The 23,246-nt window shown below is 47.0% G+C and overlaps 1 protein-coding gene across 5 annotated transcripts in view; it reads left to right on the top strand.

Annotated features, from left to right (window-relative positions):
• LOC146780349 (uncharacterized) overlaps nucleotides 1-23,246 on the top strand; it is a 106,522-nt gene that overhangs the window by 33,825 nt on the left and 49,451 nt on the right. For 3 of the 5 annotated variants that reach the window (XM_085639228.1, XM_085639226.1, XM_085639230.1), the window contains exons 2-4: nucleotides 11,628-11,828; nucleotides 14,058-14,232; nucleotides 21,823-22,194. In XM_085639228.1, the coding sequence (XP_085495354.1) occupies nucleotides 14,190-14,232; nucleotides 21,823-22,194 (415 nt within the window). In that variant the 5' untranslated portion in view covers nucleotides 11,628-11,828; nucleotides 14,058-14,189. The remainder of the gene's footprint in view (nucleotides 1-11,627; nucleotides 11,829-14,057; nucleotides 14,233-21,822; nucleotides 22,195-23,246) is intronic. The other 2 variants (XM_085639227.1, XM_085639229.1) reach the window with 1 other exon arrangement.

The following is a 23,246-nucleotide window of genomic DNA, read 5'->3' as shown; positions in this document are numbered from 1 at the left end:
CTACACATAGGTAACTGACAACAGGATCATTCTCCATTGTTCTATTGATTTTAGATACTTGATATGGCACGCAACTAGTACGCCTTTTCCATCTCTGGACCTGGAGCAGCGTTTTTGTATCCCTCAGGTCCGCTCGAACGCTGCTTCAGTTTAGGAAAGAGTTGAATACACCTCTTCAAAGAACACACCACAATGCATTAATTGTCCACAATCCAGATCCCTCTCCTTTCACGAGTTGACTTTATACTTGTCTTTTTTATCCTGTGCAGCACTCCACTGCCTCTGGCTAGGGGAGCCTTCTGAAACTCCATGTTCATGCATAGAACTACTCAACACTCCTTCAAGAATGAGGAGTACGTCAAAACTGAAAGTGTTGCGCATGTTACAGGTGTGGAATCCAGTCAGGTTGGAATATGAAATTGATACGTTGGATTTTTACAATACGATTAACTTTTTCACAGTACACACATTAAAAAAATTTTAGACATAAGTATATGAATGAATAATTTTAAAAAACATATTTTTGTTGTTTTTTTGCCAGCCTCAAGGTTAGAACACGGGTGTTATAAGGGCTTCAGCGGAACGGTCCAACATCATCTCTTTTAGGGGTGATGGGATGCGGAGAGTGCACGTTGACAGTATATTTTTACACACACTTTCTGAGCAAAGATTGTCTGCAGAATTTGTCCAAGGATCACTAAGCCATTGATTCTCTTGATAAGTAATGGAGTGTGATAACGCTTGGTTTTAGTGCTATCCTGGTAGAAGCGGATCTTTGTGACTTTTTTTTATTGTGGGTAGGAAAGCTACTGACCTCAGGTGAACAGAGGGCGTGTTCTAGTGAGCGGTGTAGGAGGTAAAAGGTCCGGATCTATGAGGTTCTACAGAGAGATTTGGGGATGATGAGGAGGAGGTTTGCTTGTGAAGAAGAGGATGGCTAAAAAAAAGTTTGGAAATTAGGGTGTGTGAGGTTTGATTAATTTGAAGGCTAGCCTGTGGAATTTTTACAGGGTCTTATTTTGTACTTCGAGCCAGCGAACTGAAAGAGGAGTGAACCAGGTGGCTGAGGAGGCCAGTCTCCTTGCTTGTAGTGATAAAGAGAGTAGGTTCCACTTTAGGTACACTTCCAAGCACATGCCCCTCTGTCCTGAGCTAAAGCTTAATTACCCCCAGTCCTTCCATTCTACCACCACCTTCACACCACAAAAAGTGATCTCTCCCTTTTGATTGCATGAATGCATTGGTTTGTTAGGGGAAGTGTTTGGTAATAATTGTGGGGTCTTTGTGTGTTTTGTACTCCGCTGCCTTACAAAGAAAATCCTATAATGAAGCAACACCCTGGGATACAACAGTATGGAAGTTGGGAGCACTGCCCTTTCCTGAACACATTGTGTTAGCAGAGTTAAACTGCACAGTCAAAGAAGAGTGGTACGAAAAGGAGTCGGGATATGAAGTGTTGGTTGCAAGTGGTTAACTTAAAAGGCATGCATGGCAAAATATTGCTTAGTAGATAGTTTTGATAAAGCACCTGTATTTTCATTGCAGTTTATGAAAGCCTATTGCCTTAAGTCATTACTTTCTGAACAAAAAAGCTGTAAATTCAACTACGCGTTAAAATGGCAGCAAAGTAAAATAAATGGATACAAATGGGCAAATAGTAAACATAACTGTGTCTTTGACATGGTAAGGCACCCAAATAGCATGCACTTTCTAAACAAAAAAATCCATTAAGAAGTTGCAATGTTGTACCAGCAATGTCAATGAATCCAACAGCCCACATTGGCTCTCAAATACTAGGTGCATGTCCTGTTATATCTGCAGCCTAGCAAAAGGACTTGAGGCCCCTTTGTGAAATCCAAATGACAACACAAATGTGACACTGTAACCCACGAAATGTCATTATTTTGAAGGACTTCCAAATACAAGCAATGATAAACCATGAAAACAACATGAAATCCAATGGCAAAAAGGGACTGATGAAGCCCACTTTTTAGGTCTCGTGCCTAACGTTGCAGTGCGCAGCCCTGCCCGCGCAGCGCGAGACTTCTCGTAGGGGCTTCAGAAAGCTGACCACACGCTCATCCGTGTGGTTTTGTTATCGTTGCAGGCTCTTGGGCGTCGCGTGCGTCTCTCTAACAAAGACCACACGCAATTGGGCAAATGCGGGTGCATGTCCCGCATTTTCCCCGCCCACGGCCTATTGGTGTCTGTTACCCGCATGGCCGACATCTGTTTTGCATTATCGTGCCCAGACTCGTGCGCCATTATGCAAAACAGATGGCCTGCTCCCTCACACAAGCGCGCGCGCGCGCTCTCGCGCACCACTCTTTATCTGTTGCTGTGCACTTCGTTAATGTTTCGAGGCCCGAAGGAACAGAAAGGTACGCACAAATATTAAGTGCCACCCCATATTCTCGTGAAGCTGGTCGGCCCGAGCTCTGGGGAGCAAAGCCGGCATGATGTTACATTAATTCATGTCCAAGCGCTACCGGTTGGCAAGCAAAGGCAGAGGATCAATAGGAGCTGCATGGAGCAGCCGGGACCTCGGATGTGGAAATGCCCATGACTCTAAAACTACATCGATCCCAGAGGTTGATGCTGCGGAGGCGAGGGTGGTGGCAGATTAAGCCTCCTGATCCAGACGCACCCTGAGGCACCTCGGCCGGGACCCAGAGTACCTGCTGTATCCATTGACACGCATTCTGAGTGAGGTAGGTGGGGTGTGTGCTGCTTCCCAGCCTGCCAGGAGGGAGGACCCCAATTAGCCTGGGGTTACCCTCATTCATCTCACAGGATGCTCACAGTGCCTCACGCAGTTTCGCCTTGCTTGGTAATATTTGCACATCGACAGAATCTTCTGAGAGATGCTCACGTGCACTCAGGATCCAGTCACAGGGATGTGGTGCGTCGAGTATAATGCCAGACAGTACGTGTGGTTAAAGCACCAGCTACAGAAATCTGTGCGCAACTTGCAGGGAACAAGTGTATATATGTCAGAGTGGCGGGGTGGCTAGCAGGGGTTGCCATGCTCTAAAGGAGTACCATGGAGTTGGGTGACTAACATTATAAGTTGGTTTTTTTTAGCTTTAGTTGTGCAAACTAGACCCGAAGTTATCAGACCGTTTTTTGTTACTCACGGGGAGGTTCATTGATTTTCCCAGAATCATAGGTGTTTTGAGCGTCCCTGCCAAGACTCGAACCCGGTTCCGCTGTTTTGGGGTGGGACTCCTCTAGCCATGAATGTAGAGAGGAAGAAAGCTACCTCATAGTCTCTAGAATGCGTGTGGGAAGGAGAGCTAAGAGAAGCTGTAACCCTAGTGCTTCTGTAAACATAACTGCATTCAAGAATCAGACAAGAGGCTCTGGATTTCCGGTCTCTTCCTCTGGCCATCCTAAAGCCCCTTTCAGTCTCATTGGGGCGCTCGCAGCAATCCCAGATTTGCTGGGCTCATCCTTCTTCTTAAGGCTTGAACAACTGCCCTGCTGAGAGCTGTAATTAAAGACCGCTCTTGCTGAGCCCTGTGACCCGGAATAAAAAGAAATCTGGAGAACTGGATCCTGACGCAGTGCTCTTTCACAGGCTGCTCCTTCCCGTGGCTGTTGACAGGACGGTACCACGCCTCGTAGCTACCTTTGAATTAGTTGTAAGTGCATGCCTGTGTTTAGAGGGGCTGTGACGTGTAATCCTCACTTCACACACCCTCACAAAGCAGGGGTCCGCCACCAACTGCAAACCAGCAGACCTGTCCGATTGACTTTCCCTTGCCTGTTATAGAAGACAACTATGAATCTTCGCTATTCCAACCATTTCCCAAGCCACCGATGGGAATCTGAATGTTACACCGGATAGGGCCCAGCACTGATCACACATACATGACTTGCACTATTAAGTACGATAGAGGATGTGGCCTAACGGCCAGAGCCGTCAACTTTGCAGGTGGGGAACCAGCTTCAAGCCTTGGTATTGTAAATGACAATGCCTTTTAATATTATAAAAGGCATTGCCATTTACAATGCCAACAGATCAAAATCTCACAATTGCGAGACCTATTGCATTGTAAATGCTTGTTCTCTGATCTTCTTATTGTGCTTTTATAAAAACTGATGGCATCAGAGCTTCCAGACTGTTAAAGATCGCTTTAGCCAGACCTAAAGAAACAGAATCTAAACAAAACCAGATTCCAAGCCTATCTGTTCAGAGCACTCTCACTAGACTGACATAAAACATTGGTCGCCAAGAAATGGCAAATTTTAGTTTGGGTCCCCCTCTCCAATGCTGGTTTGATACAAAGTGGAAACACCAACCGCTTTCTGTTAATAACCCTGTATATCACTGGCCCAACTGGCTATGTCCTATCCTCACAGACTCATGCATGAGTCACACATACTTTGAGCAACTAGTTAGGTCCCAGAGTCAGTCACTATTCATACAGCACTGGTCAGGTAAGGTATCCAATGGACTGATGACACGCGTTGCAGTCAATGGTATTGATATTCTCTTTTAATTTATTTTCTTAAAGGTTAGACCATTGAATAACGATGCATTTTAGATTTCAAATGCAATGAGATTTTTCTGGCCGCATACCAGAATTATTTATTTTGTAGTGCACACATCTCAAATTTACTACATATCTACTAAAAACCGATATTCTAAATATGCAGAGTTTTTACTGTACATAGTTTTTTGTTAGTCATATGATTCTTTGAAACTTTTCTATATTTATTCATACAAATCGAGCCAATTTCTAGCTGTAAAAGAAACTCTTTACTTTGTTGCCTAGGTGGAAAGTTCATAAAATTAGTCTTCTACTTTTTTTCTTTTTTTGTTTGTTTTTTTAAAAACCTTTATTTTCAAAAGTGAGGACACAGCTATTCAGTCGACAACCCGGAGGTTCGGCAGCATCGATATATAGAAACAGAGATGCGTCTCCAGTAGCGTGACAGGAGAAGTGCAAAGGTTCAATTTTAAGTAAACACAAAACACACAACAAACCCCAGCAACGCAAGAACACTGAAAGCCCATGGTGAAAGCCCCCCAGGGGAGGCCGGACCCCACTCATCTACCAGTTACAGTACAGTGTAAAGAGGAAGAAGGGGGGAGAGCAGAGGCCAAAAAAGGGGGTCCATTAACCATACTGAGCTGGAAAGAAGGTCAGGAGGAAAGCTGTTCCTCGGGAGGATCCAGATCCGGGGCAACACATATTCCCCCCCCCTGTATTGATTCCACCGCCCCCAGATGGCGTGCCACTTCCGGGGGCGGCCTCTAGCGCAATATACCGTCTTCTCCCTTAGCATACTCCAGTCCATATTTGCTTTCCACGCGGTCAATGTGGGGGACCCCGCGGAGCCCCACAGTCGCGCGATATCTCTCTTAGCGACCATGTTGCCCAGAGTCACCCATTGGGTCTGTGCCTCATCGTGGTCAGTGGGCCCCCAGACATTCAGGAGGCAACACCGCGCTTCCGGCTGCATAGCAATGCCCGTCACCTCCCCCATCACTGCATGGACTCTCCTCCAGAATTCCGTAATGACACCACATTCCCAAATGATATGCAGGAAAGTACCCACCATACCACATCCCCTCCTACATAGGCCGTCCTCCGAGAATCCCATGTGAACCAGCCTTGGCCCCGTCACATACACTCGATGCAGTATTTTAAGCTGCACCAGCCTCAGACGCGACGGGATCGCAACCTCCTTAGGAGAGGAAACAGCAGACTGCCAATCCTCATCATCCAACTCGAGGCCATCCCTAGTCCACTGGTCCCTCAGCCCCAGAAGCATGTCCGCCCGGACGTTGATCAGTTTCTTATAGATGAGCGAGATCGTGCTTTCGGGCATATGGCCATCAAGGACCCGGTCCTCCAAAGGAGAGGACTCAGGCACCTTCTCACCCTCTACGAGGACTGATCGGAGGGCGTGACGCACCTGAATATATCGGAAATACTCGGAAGGCCCCAGCTCATACTCCATCTGCAACTCTTCAAAGGACTTCACCTTCCCCTTATTCAGCACATCTCCCACCCTGGAGATGCCGATCAGGTCCCATTTATCAAAACCTTTCGTGTGCCAAAGCCTTCCCAGCATCTCCGATTCAAACAGCGGGGTAGCGAGGGTGAGCCTATCCTTCCAGCCCAGCGAGTCAGTTGCCATCTTCCACACACGCACTGCCACACCAGTGGGCCCCGTGAGGGACGAGTCTAGGGACCGCGAGTACAACGCCCTGTAGTAGTTACCACCACGCAGCAGCCACCTGTCCATGGCATACCCAGGGCTGAGGGCAGGGCCATAAAACCCATGATTAATCGCGCTCAGCTGGGTGGCCCAATAGTACCGTCGGATGTCTGGGAGCGCAATGCCCCCGTCGTACCATGGAAGCGTCAACTTTGCAATAGCTATTCGCGGCCGCCCATCCCACAGCAACGTTCGTTGGAGGCCTTCGACCTCCCGAAAGTATTTGGCCGGTACCCAGTCCAAAGTATTCTGCAGTGCGTAGAGGAAGCGGGGAAGAGACATCATTTTGAACAGGGCCGCACGCCCAATGAGGGAGAGCGGCAGCCTCCGCCAGCCTTCAACATCCCGCCTCAGGCGTGCCAGGGGGGGGGAGCAGGTTATTCTCATATCGCACAGCAGGGTCCATGGAGATAAAGATCCCCAAGTACACGAAGCCCTGCTGAGCGACCTGTATCGAGCATGTTCTAGGGATCGGTGGTACCTCGCCACTTAGAACATACAAATACGATTTACTCCAGTTGATAACGAGACCCGAGTTCCTACCAAATGATGTGAGTACGTCACAGACCACTATAAGTGATTTCTTGGGTGAGGCAAGATACAGCAGGATATCAGCATAGAGCGAAATACGGTCCTCGTGTTCAGGCGACCATCTAAGGCCCCGTATATCCGGGTGCCAACGTATCCACGCTGCCAGCGGCTCAAGGGCGAGGGCGAACAACAAAGGAGACAGGGGACAACCCTGCCGAGTACCCCTCCCAAGCTGAAACGGAGTCGACGCCCGACCATTCACCACCACACTCGCAAGAGGCCCCTCATACAGCAACCTCACCCAGCTCACAAAACCGTGGCCGAAGCCGAACTTGGCCAGCACGGCCCACAAATATGCCCATTCCACCGTGTCAAAGGCCATCGTGGCGTCCAGAGACGCCACAATAGCTGGTTCCCGCAGCGTGCCCGCCCTGGCGATTACGCCATGGAGGCGCCGAAGATTTAACGATGTGTTTCGGTGCGGGATGAAGCCGGATTGATCCGGGTGGACCAAGTCACCGAGTACCCTAATCAATCGGGTCGCCAGGATTTTGGCCAGAATTTTCGGCTCTGCGTTAAGGAGTGAGATAGGCCTATATGAGGCGCACTTATCTCGGGGTTTGCCCTCTTTGTGTATAACCACAATCGTCGCCAGTCGCTGGTCCAACGGGAGGGTCCCACTACCCCGCGCCTCCACAAACATGGCGCGCAGGTGAGGGGCGACCCTATCCGGAAACAGCTTGTACAGATCGACCGGCAAGCCGTTCGGTCCCGAGGCCTGCTCGAGTTTAACGCGCGGATGGCCCCCGCCACCTCGTCAACCGTTATGTCACCATCTAGATCGTCCCTATCTATATCGGAGAGGCAGGGCAACTCGATATCACGGAGGAGGTCACACGAGTCCTCGGGCGGCCTGTCCGACACTGATGCATAAACCCTACAGAAATAGTCCGAGAAACACTTTACAATCCTCTCAGGTTCCACAATCGCCTCTCCCCTCTCTCCCGTCAACTCTGGCACAACTCTATTGACACGTTCTTTTTTGTCCAGCCAAGCCAGGAGCTTCCCTGCCTTGTCACCTACATCATACAAACGGCCCTGCTGTTCCCTACTGAGGGTCTTAGCGGCGTTCGTCACCAGGTCCTTATACTCAGTTTGCTTCAAGCAAAGCTCATGCAGTGAGGCCTCTGTAACCTCCTCCTCCAGTGCTCCCTCCAGAGCCGCGATCTCCTCCTCAACCTGCAGAACCTCGCCATCTCTCCGTCGCTTGGCAGCTACTACAAGGGAGAGGGCTTCCCCTCGGAGCACGGTCTTAAATGCTTCCCACAGCGACACTGCCGAGTCCACGGATCCCTGATTGTCCTTGAAAAAATTATCTACTTTCTTTACCAGCACGCTGCGTATCTTGGGGTCTCGGAAATACCACGGGTTGATAGGGGCCACCCTTCCTCCTCCCTCCCGACCTAGATCCAGCCGGATCCACACTGGCGAATGGTCCGATATACCACGCGCCATGTGCCTCGCCTCGGAGACCAATGAGGCATGCGCAGCCAGAGTGAGTAGGTAATCAATCCTGGAAAGGCTACCATGTGCCCCGGAGTGGAACGTGTATTGGCTCTGTGTGGGGTGCCGGAGCCTCCAGCAGTCTATCAGGCCAAGCGTGTCCAGGAAGTCTGGAAGCCACTTCTGAGCCCCCCCTGTGTCTCTGGGCGGGTGTCTATCCAGCAGACCGGAGCCAACAGCGTTGAAGTCACCACAAGCATACCCCCCGGGAGATCCAGCAAGGCCCTACCCAGATCTGTGAACGTGGAGGCCTGCAGGGCCGGCGGGACATAAACCGAAACCAAAACCAAAGTTCTTCCTTCCCACCGCCCCGCCACCGCCACAAACCTCCCCCTACCATCAACAATGGTGGAGTCCACCTCAAATGGCAGCGAGGCTCTGACTAGGATGCCCACACCCCTGGACCCGGAAGAGAATCCCGAATGTGCTATGAATTTATAACCCTTCCTATTCAGGGCATAGCACGTATTACCTATAAGATGCGTCTCCTGCAGCAGGGCAACATCCGGCATTGACCGTTTCAAGAATTGCAAAACAATCCCACGCTTAATGCGATCCCCCAAACCATTAACATTCCAGCTTATAACACTTAAACCCCTACCCCCCATCCTCAAACGTAAAGAGGCCCACCCCACACCCGAAGAGCCACCATGGAACAGTCCTGGAAATAATCACCATGCCTTGCAGAAATAAACCCCCCCAACAACAAACCCAAAATCCCAGAAACCCCCCCCCACCCTGCACCCCTGCTGCAGCTTACAAAGCCCCCCCCAACTTGCAGTGTGCCTGTCGCCCTACAGAACCCAAAATCTACAAAAAGTACCCTAAGGGAGGAAAAGAGCACCCCTCGTCCTCCCGCAACCCTCCGCATGTACTGCACTCTATTCAAGTCTTCAAATATAGTCAAATCGAGTCAGACCGGCTCCGAAAAATCAGCCCTGCCCATCCCGGCCACTGTCCCCATCCTCGGCAGTGTCCGCCCCCGTCCGTCGCCGAGGCAAAGCGTCCAGACATTCATCGGCCATAACAGGAGAGTCAAAGAAGAATGTCCGATCTTCGTGCACCACTCGTAATCTGGCAGGGAAGAGCATGGCATACTTCAGATCCCTCTCCCGGAGCCGCCTCTTCACCCCCAGAAAGCCCTGTCTCTGCCTCTGCACCTGCTGGGTGAAGTCCGGATAGAAATTCACCGACGCGTTCTGGAAGGCGACCGGGCCCGTCACCCTCGATGCTTGCAGGATAGCGTCCCGATCTCGAAAATGAAAGAGCCGGGCGACGATCGGCCTCGGTGGGGCACCCGCCTTGGGCCTCCCACCCGGCACTCTATGGGCCCTTTCAACTGCAAAGAACTTTCCAAGACCCTTAGGCTGCAGATGATTAAGCACCAAGTCCTCGACAAGCAGGTCAACCGAAGCCTCATCCGAGGACTCCGGGACCCCGATGACGCGCACGTTGTTGCGCCTGGCCCGGCTCTCAAAGTCCTCCAGCCGGCGGGCGGCGAGATCACTCTCGGTCCTCAGCTTACGAACCTCGGTCTGCAGTTCCGTGACATCATCGGTGAGGCCCGTGGTCTTGAGGTCCAGGGTCTTAACCCGTTCATTCGTTTTGCCCAAGTCCGCACGGATCAGGTTGACATCCACCAAGATGGCGTCCACCTTATGCGCCAGGGCATCAAACTGTCTCCCAATCGAAGTCTGCATCCCTTCGAGCCCGCCCATGACATCCTGTAGTGAGAGCTCCGGGGCCAAAGGCGAGGCCGCCTTATGGGTATCCGGCGACTGGCTCGACCCACTCGGTGATCCCTTCTGCAGAGCATAGCGGTCCATGCTATTGACTTGGGTATAGGCTCCCCGCCTGGTAGACTTAGCCTTCAGCCGATCCACCTCTGCTTTGCCCGACATGGTTGACACCAAGCAGGTCGGTTCAGATAAGACGGGTCCCTCTCAACGAAAGGGATCAGGAGTGATCAGTTCTGCAGTGGGCCGCCAGAGTAGCCTGCAGAGCGTCCATAGGGTAATAAAGCCACCAAGAGCTCTCCAGGGGCAGGGCTGACAAAGGGAGAGAAAGTGAAAGGACGGGGACCTCCGTCCGACAGTTCACACCTCGCCTGGCCGTTGTTGTTCAACTAGGAGTCGGGCATCCTGCCAACTCTAGCCCCTGGCATCCCCCGGAGATAGGCCGCAATCTTCCGCCAGGCATAAGTCCGGTTCCCGGTGGGCGATCCGTCCGCGGGTAGCATCAATCGCCTCCCTGACAGGTCATCCACACGATGCCATGCATACCGACAGGATTAGAGACAGGATAGTCGACGGAGGGCGCGAGGGTCTCGGGAGCTCTGAGCTCACGCGGCCATCTTGGTCAAGCGCTAGGCTCCTCCCCAGTCTTCTACTTTTAAATGTTTTTGCCCCTCTGTTTTTTTGTAGCATGATACTTACCAGGGATCTACTCACATATGGTGTGGAGCAGTGACATATCTCTGGTGAGATAAGACATAGTTATGGGTTGCATGAATGTTTAGGGGCAATTTGACATCCATAGACTGGCAATGTATTCCCAGCACCGAGTGCTCCAGTTGTGTGGCTCAGTAGTAGGCCACAGATTTATCTAGCTGGTCTTTGTGAAATGACCTTCAATGATGATTGGTCAAGGGGCAAAGGTTCAGGGGCGGCTCCTCCACTAAGGCGGAGGAGCGTCGCCCCACTGCCACCACTGCAAGCTCAATACAAAAAATAAAATGATAACTTTCCGTTGTTGTTTTATTTTTTGTATTGAGCTTGCAGGTGTAGCCAGGTTGTTAGGACGGGGCGGGGCTGTGCTACCCGCGTCACAGGGAGGAGTGATGGCTGGCTGCTCCTAAGTGCGCATGACTGTTTGTCCAGCCGTCTTGAGCTGACCCAACTGTCATGTGGAGCATGTTCTCCACAGGCTGTATTGTACAGCGTTGGTGGAGAACATTCCCAGCCTCCCAGTCCATCTCTGAGCGCCGAAACACGGCGCTCAGACCAATCACAATGCTACTGTAAGCAGCTTTGTGATTGGTCAGGGGATTCTGGGAGGCTGTGTGCTTCCTGCTGGAGAGAAGACAGAGGAGAGGCGACGGCCGGCGGTATTCAGGTAAGTGTTTATTCTTTTATTACCACCCCCGCTCTGTAGCAGCCGCAACTGCAAGGTAATGCTCTCAAATGTAGTAACTAAGTTTTTACATGTTTTGGAGGCCATAATCTGGTACATGTTAACTTTCTTCTTTTTATTTTTTTATTTTTTTTTTTTTCTCTCTTTTCTTCAACTTTATCTTGCAGTAGTTTTATAGCGTGTTTCTCTGGCATGAAGCTGTTCGGAGTAAATCAGCAAAACCTTCCATCCCAGGAGGGAGTAGTTGATCAATTGGGAAATAGACCAGATTTGGCTTCTCCACAGAACAAGCGAAGGTTCAGGAAGAACACGCGTGGAAGCAGCCTGCAAAGGAAGGCGTCTGAAAAGGCTCCTGCACCAAAAAAGAGGTGAGCATATACCCCCCCCCCCCCCCTCCCCTCAGAAATTCTGCCGCCTCTGGTTTTATGGGTGTGGCGATTATTTCCGAGAAGAAGATGCCATATATTACTAATTAAGTGCATCGACGTATATACACCATAAGGGGGCACTAGTGTCATAAATGGTGGGTCCTCCTCTTTAACGCCGAAGTCACTCCAATGTGCTAGTGTTGTGATACCCCAGGCCTGACTGTCTTGACATGAAGGTGTGTGCATTTGAACGTTGGATAGAAGCAGATGTTATCTATTGCCCATGCTAAAATGTATTTACATTTCTTTTTTTAAAGATTTACTGAAACGAAAATATAATCATATATAGAAAGCCAACTGTGTCGATATTTATTTGTTTTTATTTTTATTTTCCCTTTTTCGAAAACTGCCACTATGTCTTTAAGCAGCCAAGCGTGCTTTAAAGGGCTCAGATGAAGCAATAACAATTGATTGGAAATTTGCAAGTCGGACAACAAGCAGGACAAGATATCAGGCCGCGGTTCAGTACTGGGAGTCAGGGCTACACTGCATCCCCAAGCCTAGAACTGGGAGAAACCCGCTGTGAGATAAATTGCAGGGTCTGGCATTCAACAATTGGTTGTTGAATGTCAGACCCTCTTGACGCATGCGTCATCGGCAGCTGGAACGTCTGTGCTTGGATTGTGATCTTAAGTGTCATTGGTCAGTTCGCAAGGTCACAATGCCCTTGAGAGAATGACGAGCCCATGCCTCTGAAGGGGCCTGTGGCCAAGGCATACGTCCTTCAACTCCACAGGGTGCCAAGCCAGGCGTTTGTGTCGTTTTATGATCAGACCACAGGACCACCTCTATTCTGTTCTATTTGGAAAAGAAAACCATAAAATATGTCTGTCCATTAGATGGACAATCACCAATGGTGATACATGTAATAAACTTGTGAAATAAAAACTTTGCCTGAATTGGAATGTTTGATGTGAGGAATGTGGCTTTAGCACTCCAGGAAATCGGATTCCATTGGTAAGGACATAGGTGAAAGGCCTTGATTTAAACGATTGAAAAGTCAGTGAGACAAGCCAGGGGCACTTTAAGGTGCAACAGGAGACTCTACAACCAACAACAAAAAACAGTGTTATTTTGTGTACATCTTTAACAAGGTTTCACCTGAAGTATTCAGTTTTGTAGGCAACATCTGGAGAGCTGTGGCCAATCCTGTTGGGCAGTGTTGTGTGCAGTTTCCGGCTTCACGTGTGGCGTGTTTACGGTTCCAGAGGCCACTGCCTCAGGCCAGATAGCAAGTCAAAAATAGAGACATGAATTTTTGTGTTCAGTTGTGAAGGACACATTTGGATAATTGTCTGGGGGCCCCGACTTGATTAATGTGTTCAGAATGCCAACTAGTTTAATGCAAGAGGGGGTGGCACAGGGAGGTAAAATTAAAATGGTTGTGAAAGTTAAGAATTTACCGATAGGGCAGCATAGCGCGAGGTCATTAAAAGGCTCTTGCCAGCTTCAGTTTGCTCAAGACTGGACACTGCATCTGGAATATTGTGTCCCATTCAGGAAGTAACATCTGAAGTATTATTCTGGAGGCCAGCGGAATGGTTATGCCAACGAGGAGCTGAGCTGGGCAGCATTCTTGCCCCACTTTTGTAGGGAAATCCACAGTATACAAATTAAAGGGGAGGGAAGGAAGAGAGTTCATCCCTGCACTTCCCTATGCTGAAGATGTTAGACATATCAGAATCTTGGTTCAAGGTCTTTGGGTGAGTAGTGGAGCATCTGTGCAGAATTGGTGCCTATTCTAATATAAGTTGATGGTGGCAAATGGCAGTGAGAAGAAGGGTGCAGGAAGGTATTTCGGATTAAACTCCAGCAAATGGAGGAATGTCGAATAAACTTCCTGGCCAATGGTTTTGTAGCGCCTCTCAAAGCAACACACAGATTACAGATTGTCATAGAATGAGGGGCTTAAAGCCTGGTTGTTACAAACCCTTCATGATTGGTTTAGAGTCTGGTGTTACTGATTGGTCTCAGAGAGTGGGAGAATCCCCTTTCCCACTGAAGCTTAAGTATTACTAGCAGATGCAAGATCAAATATTGATACACCCGATTTCATCTCCATCTTCCAGTAATACCATCACAGATTGTGCCTGCAGTGATCTATTAGTCTCTTGTCTAGATGTAGTGTTTGGAAAATGCACGCCGTAAACATTAATGTTATTCTTCTAGATTTAAGGACCAGGAGTTGGAGTATTGAGGAAACTGGAGAACAGAATCTTTTCTGCAACTTAAAGTAATCGGAGAGCTGTTTATTGGTGGAAGACGAGTATTTGGAGCTGTGGATTTCTTTTCATTGAAGCCATGCTGTGGATATTGATTTTCGATCTTTTTTCAGCAGCACAAGGTAACATGCTATTCACTCCCACCAATCACATGCACACAACATACACAAGGGGCTCCCAATGATTTCCCTGCTACAGTAGGCGCCCACTACCCCACACAAAATCCTTGTTTGTGATCTAGGCTGCTTCAAGACCAGGATATTCTGTCAGGAGCATTCTGAATATAGTCCTAACACAATTTGTTTTCCCGCTCCTCTATAATTATGCAATATTTTAGTGTTGAACTTTAGGATGATTTTAGTGCCCTTTCTTGTACAAGATGTATTACAATTTTACTTTACGAGTAGCCGAAGATTGTTGTTCCTTTTTCAGTTATTCTTCTATTTGTCACTCACAGCCATGTATATTTAAACAAATATCCAAACTAGATCAAACACCCATTCCATCTCATCTAAATGGACTATTGATTAATTCCTCCTGACATTTGTAGCCATTGCTAACATTTTTCCACTCTTTTGTATATAAAAAATGTTTTCAGAATTAAGTTATCCGAAAGCCACGCCTAAATCCTAATGCATAACATGTACCATTTAAAAAAAAAAAAAAACATTGAATAAAATGCTAACCACCTCCTGCAGAACTACTATTCTAGCTTCAGACCACACTGCCACATTGAATCCTCTACCTTCATCATTGAAGATGCCCTCTTGACCACTTATGACGATGACCCCTGCCTCCTGATATTTTTGGACCTTTCTGCTTCCTTCAACATAGTCGACCATCCCACGTCTCGAATGGGATTCACAGTCCGTGTCCTTCACTAGTTTTCCTGCTAGCTTTTTAACCAGCACAGGCATGTTAAAATGGGCATGTATAAAGGCCCTGCGGGCTCCATACTGTCACCTGTTCTCTTCAGCCTGTACTTAGAGCCACTTGGTGCTCTGCTGACAGATGGCCACATCAAGCTTCACCAATATGCCAGTGTTGCACAAGTCTACTTGAAAGTCTCCTCTACATCATACATCCAATTCTGCAAATACTGCTTGCACATCATCCAGGCCTGGATGTCCAGCACCTACCTGAAGCTCAACCCAACCAAGACATAATTCTTGTTATTTACCAAGGACAACAAACGAGATATAGTGCAAACTTGGGTGAACAACATGAACCTTGAAGGCCTCAAACCCCAACTTTCACTGAATGGCAAGCCACTTAGATTCACCATAGACATCAACCCCCCCTGACTAAAAACACAAAGACTGACTGGTACCATCTCTCTCTTCTAAAGAAAGTCAAGCTGTTTCTTCCAAAAAGTGACTTTAGAACTGCCGTTCAAGCCCTCACACTCTCACATCTGGATGGCAGAAATGGCATACACCATGGCCTCCGAGATACCACAATGGCACACATTAGAGGCATCCTACATCTTGCAGCACGTCTTATTCAGGGCCTGAAGAAATATATGACCATTCCACTCCCATTCTGAAGGACCTTCATTGGCTCCCCTTGCCGTATTGCACCATCTTCTAACCAGCTGAACCATTTACTAAGCCATCACGACCAGCACCCCACGCACCTTGCAGACAATCTCTGGTAGATCTTGGCACATTCACAGCCAAGACACCATCAGCCTTCAGATTAAGAAGTGTAAAAGAGAAAACACAAGACCGCATGCCTTTTTAGGTCGAGGGACCATCTGGTCTGCCGAAGGCAGAACCGGAAGTCCGGAGATCTTATGTTTCTTAGAGTGGCTATTTAGCCCGCCTCTCTTTTTGGCTCTCCTCCATTGGCTGGCTTCCTAAACGGAGGCCAGCCATTGGAGGAGAGAGCCGTCCCTCCAAATAGGCTCCGTCTTTTTCAGATACGGGGGCGTGTTCCGTGCTGTTCTTTCCACTTTTTAGCCACGCCCTTTTTAGAACAGCAGGAACACGCCCCCGAATCCGAAAATGCCGCTGCCTTTCTCCGAGGCATTTCTGCTTCGCCTCGGAGAAAGGCAGTGGTGTGCTTGCTTTTCAGCATGGAGTCAGGAATTAAGGTGAGTGAACGGGGAAGGTTGGATTAAATATAGTATTAGGACTATTCCACTAGAACAGTGCCAGTAACAACGCCACTTTGTAGAAACGTAACTAGCGTGTTTTTCTTGTTCGTTTTAATAATTTGAAATGGCTATGACACGTACACATGTTACCGTAGCACGTCAGTGAAACCAGCGTGAAACCAATATACCATAAAGAGCGTGGGCCAAGAAGAGGACCCGCGTGCGGTATGATCAGGGGGGAAATATTATCTGACTGGAAATGTACCCGCTCTGGTATGTTTCTGCGGCTCAGTATGAGTAATGGTGGCATCACGCCCTTTTATGTGTGCCTGCGGACAAGACGCAATGTTTACAATATTCTGCAATATTAGTGCAGGGCTTGGCGATCGCTTTCGGTTTCACGATCGCATGTTCTTATACAGCACTGGCTACTACCAAAAAAATTGTTTCTCCCTTGTTTATGTCTAAGTTAAGCACGGGATGAATACGTGACTTGCTCAGAATCACAGGATGTTGAACGTGCGCCGGGACTCGAACCCGATTCTCCTATTCCAAAATCTCCAGCTCTGGCGCTAACGCTAATTGCACTGTAAGTGGTTTTACGTTGGCTTTTAACAGTGGGTCTGAAAGGCTTGTTTTACTTTAGAGATAAACGCAGTGCCTGATTCAGAGACACCGCGCTTTCTGTTTAGTTTACTTTTCTTTTAACCCCCCTCGGACGGAAGTTCCAGAAGGGCCTATTGGATGTGCGGTGCGCGGGTCATGTTACAGGCTGCAGCGCGTGGAGACGCTGGCAAACATGGCCTAGAACTGGGGCCCAAGGACTGGCTTCAGATTTGGGGCGGGCCTGGCTCCTCGTGTGGTGATATTTGCACCCGATCTTGTGGTAGGTTTTTGCGGGCTCTTTGTTCCGACTCCCATAGGTGCCTAGTACCCCCCAGCACACTCCAAGTTCAGCTGGATGTATTCCCGCACTGCTGACATGCTCTCCTTGGTAAACAGACCAGGCTGCACGTTAGCCTTTCCCCCGGGACCTCCGGTAGGCATATGTCCCACCTTCAGGAGTACACCCCTCCCGGGACAGCTGAGTGTGGTGTCCGTCTGTCCCGTCTCCTCTTTTGAGGAGTTCCTCTGCGTGCTGTGTGCTCAGTGCTGCGGCCAGCACTGCACTCCCTCCCGAAACTGTCCCTCCGCTTCCCCACTCTGTCCCATTGCCCTTCTAACACTCCATTCTAACCCTCAGCACTCCGTGTCTTTTACAGTTCTCGTTCGTTGTTTTCCCGTCTCTGTCACCCTCTGTCTAGTCTAGCCTTGTTTCTTATTCGCTCCCCCATCCCTGAAACGCACCACACACTCTTTATTGCCCGTCATGAATTATAGATGCGGAGCTCCGGTGAAATGGAGCGAACCGTTCTCCTCCCCTTGCTGGCTGCGCCGCTCGAGTCTCACAAGCGTTGGACGAGCCTACAAAATACCACCACACACTTGCAAAACCCTTCAAATGCGTTTTTTTATATAACCCTTCTACTAAAAATTGCTTCGACCTTTCTATCGTAAAAGCATGCATCTAAAACATTGCCTTTTATTTCTGTTAATGCATGTGCACCTATGCACAAAGTGATGAAAATTCGTCTAAAAGAGGAATAAAACACAACAGTAGAATGCAGTATGGTTCGATATACTGTACACACTGCCGTGGGTTTTTAAATATTGCATAACCCATAGAGTAGCCAGCCGCCATATGGTTGGGGTAATTTGCTGCCTGCTGAATTCGCCGCTGTTTGGTTTGGACTCTGGGTACCTCAAGCATACGGCTTCACCGGGTGAACGCCGCTGCTATAAATAGCTAACTGCGGTATTGCCTGCGTCCTTCCATCTTCAACACAGTATTCATAGTTTAATCCATGCACTCTACAACTGGATCTATGGTAGCGGTGACATTTGAAGTAGCAAAAAGTAAATATGTGTAAAATTTTGAGGTTACTGTGTGGGGGGGGGGCTCTGTGGGGGTGGCTCTGTGTGTGGGTGTGTGGGTGGCTCTGTGTGTGTGGGGGAGGGTCTGTGTGTGTGTGGGTGGCTCTGTGTGTGTGTGGCTCTGTGTGTGTGGGTGGCTTTTTTGTAGGTCTCTATCTCACTACATCACAACATCACTCTATGCTTATATATCACTACCTCACAACATCCCTCTCCCTCACTACCTCACTCTCTATCTCACTACCTCACTCTCTCTATCTCACTACCTCACTCTCTCTCTACCTCACTCTCTCTCACTACCTCACTCTCTATTTCCATACCTCACTCTCTCTCTCTATCTCACTAACTCACTCTCTCTCTGCTAATGCAATAGGTATCACATATGCAAAAAAAAAAGCTAATGCCAATAGAAATGACAATGCCATTTATTTAGGGATACAAAAATGATTAAAAAATAATGAGCAATACCAATAGCTCTACCTATAAAATTGCAGAGACCATTGCATTGTAAATGCTTGTTCATCTATGCACCCAGGATCTGGAACAACATCCCTTCCCTCGTTCCCCTCTGTATCCATCAGGACTGCCACTGCACTGCTCCAAGTTAAGAGAGTTGAAGACCCACCTCTTGCAAAGAACACTACTTCTCAAGGCATTTTCCATCCTCAACCCAGCTTCACCTCCTCTTACATTTTACCCATGTACAGCATCCCTCTGCCTTTTGGCTAGGTTTGTGCTGCATAAATACCATATAAGTACATACATGTGGAAATTCTTGACATTCAGTGTACATTTTATTAACATTTCATATGAACAATTCTACCTCAACTGTGAGAGGATCTGTCCATTCTAGTTATAGAAAGGCAGTATCCCAAAGAACTGTCTGCTTCACCTTCAGACAGAGGTTCAATTGTAATCTCGGGCCTTATTACATTTTCCTCTAGTAGTGCTTACACTTTAGCAGAGCCTTTCTCTTTAAGTTCCTGGGTTCACATTTGAAAATACTTCTCGATCCATATACGTCTGCTAAGACTGGCCTGAAAATCATGATAAAGTTTTGCAGGATGACTGTTTGGCAGAAAAAAAATAGGGAAAAGTATAATTTTCATTAAATTTTCCCTTTCAAAGGAGAGATCCCTTCACCAACTCTCAATGTTCTTTCTTCTGTCTTTAAAATGGCGTGAAAACTTGCTTCTTATAACGTCTCATGTGGATGTGTCTCACCCGGCAACACATACTGCATCAATCCACATCTATTTTTATTTGTTAAAACAGTATCCTGCTGCTTCCTCAAAGTCAGCAAACCTCTCTTGTTCTCAAGTATATAGCAGGACCTTGTCAGTGTATATCTCAATGTTACTCCTAAATAAAAGCCCTAACATCCATATTCATGTTTTGCCTTACATGTGCTCAAATTACACAACTTTATTTATAAAAAAAAAAAACCTTCTGAGAGGCCATGTCAATTCAAGAGTTTGGATGTTACTATGGAGTGTGAGTAACCTTTATAAAGTTCTTGGGAATGTAAAACTTAAATATCTTCAAAACCTCCCAGATAATATCTCGAACAGATTCTATCATAATCCTTATGAAAACTAATTTGCATGTCTTTAGTTTGAGACAGCCAGAGCAAATGTCCCAGAACCCACAGATATGCCCTTATTGGTCCATTTAAATAATCTGTATCAGAAATTGGGCTAATAATTGAAGGGTATGACCCTCGCCAATTTTATCTGGTTAGGTCCAAATACAGTTTTGAGAGGATTTCAGCTCAATTCCTGGTAGCTATGGCACAGGCAGCATCCAGTCCCTAGAAAAGCATGTGTTAATTTCAAGCAGCACGTAGAATTTTTAAGTAAAAAAACCCAACACAATAAAAGTCTTCCACCACTTTTCAAATAATACAATTTTTTTAAATTGAAAACAAAGATCATTAAAATTGGTTAAGGGGAACTGGAAAAATGATTTACGATTGAAGGCAAAAAGTGTTTAGAAATAATAGTGCCATTCTATTACAGTTCGTGGTTGACTGAGACCTAGACACCATTTCTGGTTGGCCATCATGGCATGGGAATGCGCCAAGTGGGCTGTACCAGCCAAGGTCTTCCTTGGAACTTAATCTCAAAAATGGATGTCGAAATCTACCTGCTGGCCACAGTCCAATGTTGTCTAAGGTTATGGTCCATTAAAGCCAGATACGTAATCTTCGAGCTCCCGCTTAAGCTGCTGGCTTTGGTACCAAAAGGTCCAAGCGAAACAAGGCTGGATTTCATGGCTGCTAGTGTGCATTGCTAGTCTGACAGATTTGCAACCACTCCCAAGTCGAAGTTTTTAATCTGAATGTAATCAGCTTTTTGTAAGACAGATCCTCCTATGGGTAAAGCATGCAGCTGTAGTTGGGCAGTGCTCCACATACCTTTACCGCAAGGTCCAATCAAACCTGTTTTCGATGAGGCATATAGCTTAGAGGCATTCACCTGAATTTCTTACTTGACTGGATTGTGATTGTCCTGGGCAAGATTCAGCATCTTAAAAAGGGATGGCAGCATGATGCCTATGGTTCCAACAACCTACAAATTAGGCCAATTTAAGTCACGACCATTACAATGTTTAAAATTGCCACAATATACTAAAGACGACTATATTATGTCAGAACCTCTACAATGCACTGAATTCCCCAAAAATGCAAAGAATGTTAGCCTAACAGTCATCCTTTGATTCTTTCTTGCAGCTTCCTCTTTGTGCTTATTCTTTCATTTATTCTCCCGCCTTTTTTCTCCTCATGTTCCTTTCCTTCTTTATCTTTCTAGTGTCCAAGTTCTCATTTCTTGTAATCTTTTGCCTAGGTTTATTTTATTTGCCAATTCCTCTTTAAATCACTCTTGGCACTTTGACTCATTAATTTTTTTCCTTCTCTGGTTGTCTTTTGCATTAAATCTTTCCTTTTCTTTCTGTGTTTTCTTTAAATCTCTTTACTTTCTTTTTCTAATTTATTTTTTCGCCCTTTACTTTATTTCTTTTCTTTTCAGCCTTTCTTTTCTTTAATTCTGCTTTCTTTCTTTAACCCTCCTTTTTATTGATTCTCCTTTTTCTTTTTCTTTTTGCCCTTTCTTTTTTTATTGGATTAATTCTTTCTTCAGTCTGTTCTTTAGTCCTTTCATTCTTTTCACTTTTGTTCTTTCTTTGTATGTTCTTTAGTCCTTTTGTTCTTTGTCATTCCATTTTTCTTGGCCTTTCTTTAATTATTTTGTTTCTTTATCTCTCCTCCTTTTTTTTTCTTTTCTTTTTTTTCATCGCTTCTTTGTCTTCTTCCTTTTTTTGCCCTTTCTTTAGTTCTTCTTCTTTAATTCTCCTTGGGCTTGTTTGTTCATCCTTTCTTTCTCTCCTTCCCATTTTAATTTCTCTTACACTCTGTTACTGCATTTGGCCCCTTTGGAAACTTTCAGACTCCACACTGAGCTGTCATGCTACTGTAATACAGTCTTTTTTATGAGCTTCTGTCTGCAAATGTAGACGGCTACAGTAGCTCTGGCGGAGAAGAAATGCAGGACCTTAATGCCAGATCATTGGTGCTCAGAGAGAACTAAAGCTTAGTATGACACAGATGGCTGCCTCTGACTTTGTTCCATTTTGTTACCAGGGGATTTTATTTGCTCTGGGCAGAGGCTGACTGTGGTGAGCTCCTGCGGTGATACAGTCATACTACCGTGTAATTTTGCGTGGAGGGGACCCCCACCAACAAGCACGTATGAGTTGGTCTGGCAGGTAAGACAACGGGGAGTTGACTATGTGGTCCACGATGATGACCTGCAGACCCCGGCCAACCAACAGCAGAACAGTGTGTTCAACAACAGGACGTCTGTGTCAGAGGGCTGGTTCCGTCATGGCAACGCTACCCTGCAGATCACGGATGTCACTGAAAGGGACAACGGACTGTATACCTGTGACCTACTAACCACAAGGCCATTCGCCAGAAAGATCTGCACTGAGGTACAGCTCGTCGTGAATACAGGTAGGAGTTGGAAGCCTATACACTACATGCATTGAATTGAGTAAAGCAGTGCTATGAGTAATATGATTGGCAGGGTTACAGCGAATATTCAATATTGTGGCTGTAAAGCCAGTCAGGAACTGGTGACTAACAGGGTGGTTGGTTAAAGAAAGCATGTGTCTGTTGAAAGAAGACACATGAGCACTGAATCTTGGTGGCGACCACAACTGTCAGAATAAGGGATGAAATAAACAAAGTGCTATGCCACCCAAAAGAAGAATGTGGGTATGTCAAAGGGCCTTATAAGTTTAGTGGCTGTGTCAGGGAACCCTACATAGGGAGTATGATTACTCTAGCTAGATAGCGATACATGGTACCCACTTCCAAACAGAAATATCTGAATTAGAAATAGCACAATCATTTTCAAAAGAAATGTATCTGATTACCAATAATGTTTTCATTACATTGGTACAAGGAATCACATAGGCTAAGGGAATGCTGAAATGTAGAGGGAGGCAGTGAGCAGAGCTAAGGCATCAGTAGGTGAGAACGGAGCTCTCACAGTGAAGCCCTTGCACATGTAATTAAAAATAAACTATATATTGGGCTGATTTGTTGGACTATATGGAGATGGAATACTTGTGTGAACAGACCGCGGATGAGCGCTGATGTGCATAGTTTGTGCTATGCATTTGCGGTATAGGTAGAGATGATGCACCGTCGTTGTTGACACCAAAGGATTGGAATTTGATTCCAATCTCTTCCAGGAATAGAAGCAACCAGGGAACAAATATAAGTTGAAATTGTGAGGCCCTGGAAGGGCACAAAAATATCTTAGGCTATTGAGAATAATTCTGAAGGCGATGTAGTTTCCCAGGTTTACATACTGGCAGGGACTGAACAAGGAGAGTGATTGCAGGAGACCAGAGAAATGTGTACCTTTTCCACAACCCTAGAAACGGATGTAAACCTATCAGCTTAGTTCAAGTTAGAGAGCTTTGTGTACTTACTACTGGCAGAATAGGCTCTGGAATATCGTATGGGGGCCAGGAAGAGTTTACTATGTCAGGCTG

This window comes from Triturus cristatus, chromosome 12 (genome assembly GCF_964204655.1).
Source record: "Triturus cristatus chromosome 12, aTriCri1.1, whole genome shotgun sequence".
Classification (NCBI taxonomy): domain Eukaryota; kingdom Metazoa; phylum Chordata; class Amphibia; order Caudata; family Salamandridae; genus Triturus; species Triturus cristatus.
The sequence above is the reverse complement of the archived record's forward strand: the minus strand, read 5'-3'. Positions and strand labels throughout refer to the sequence as shown.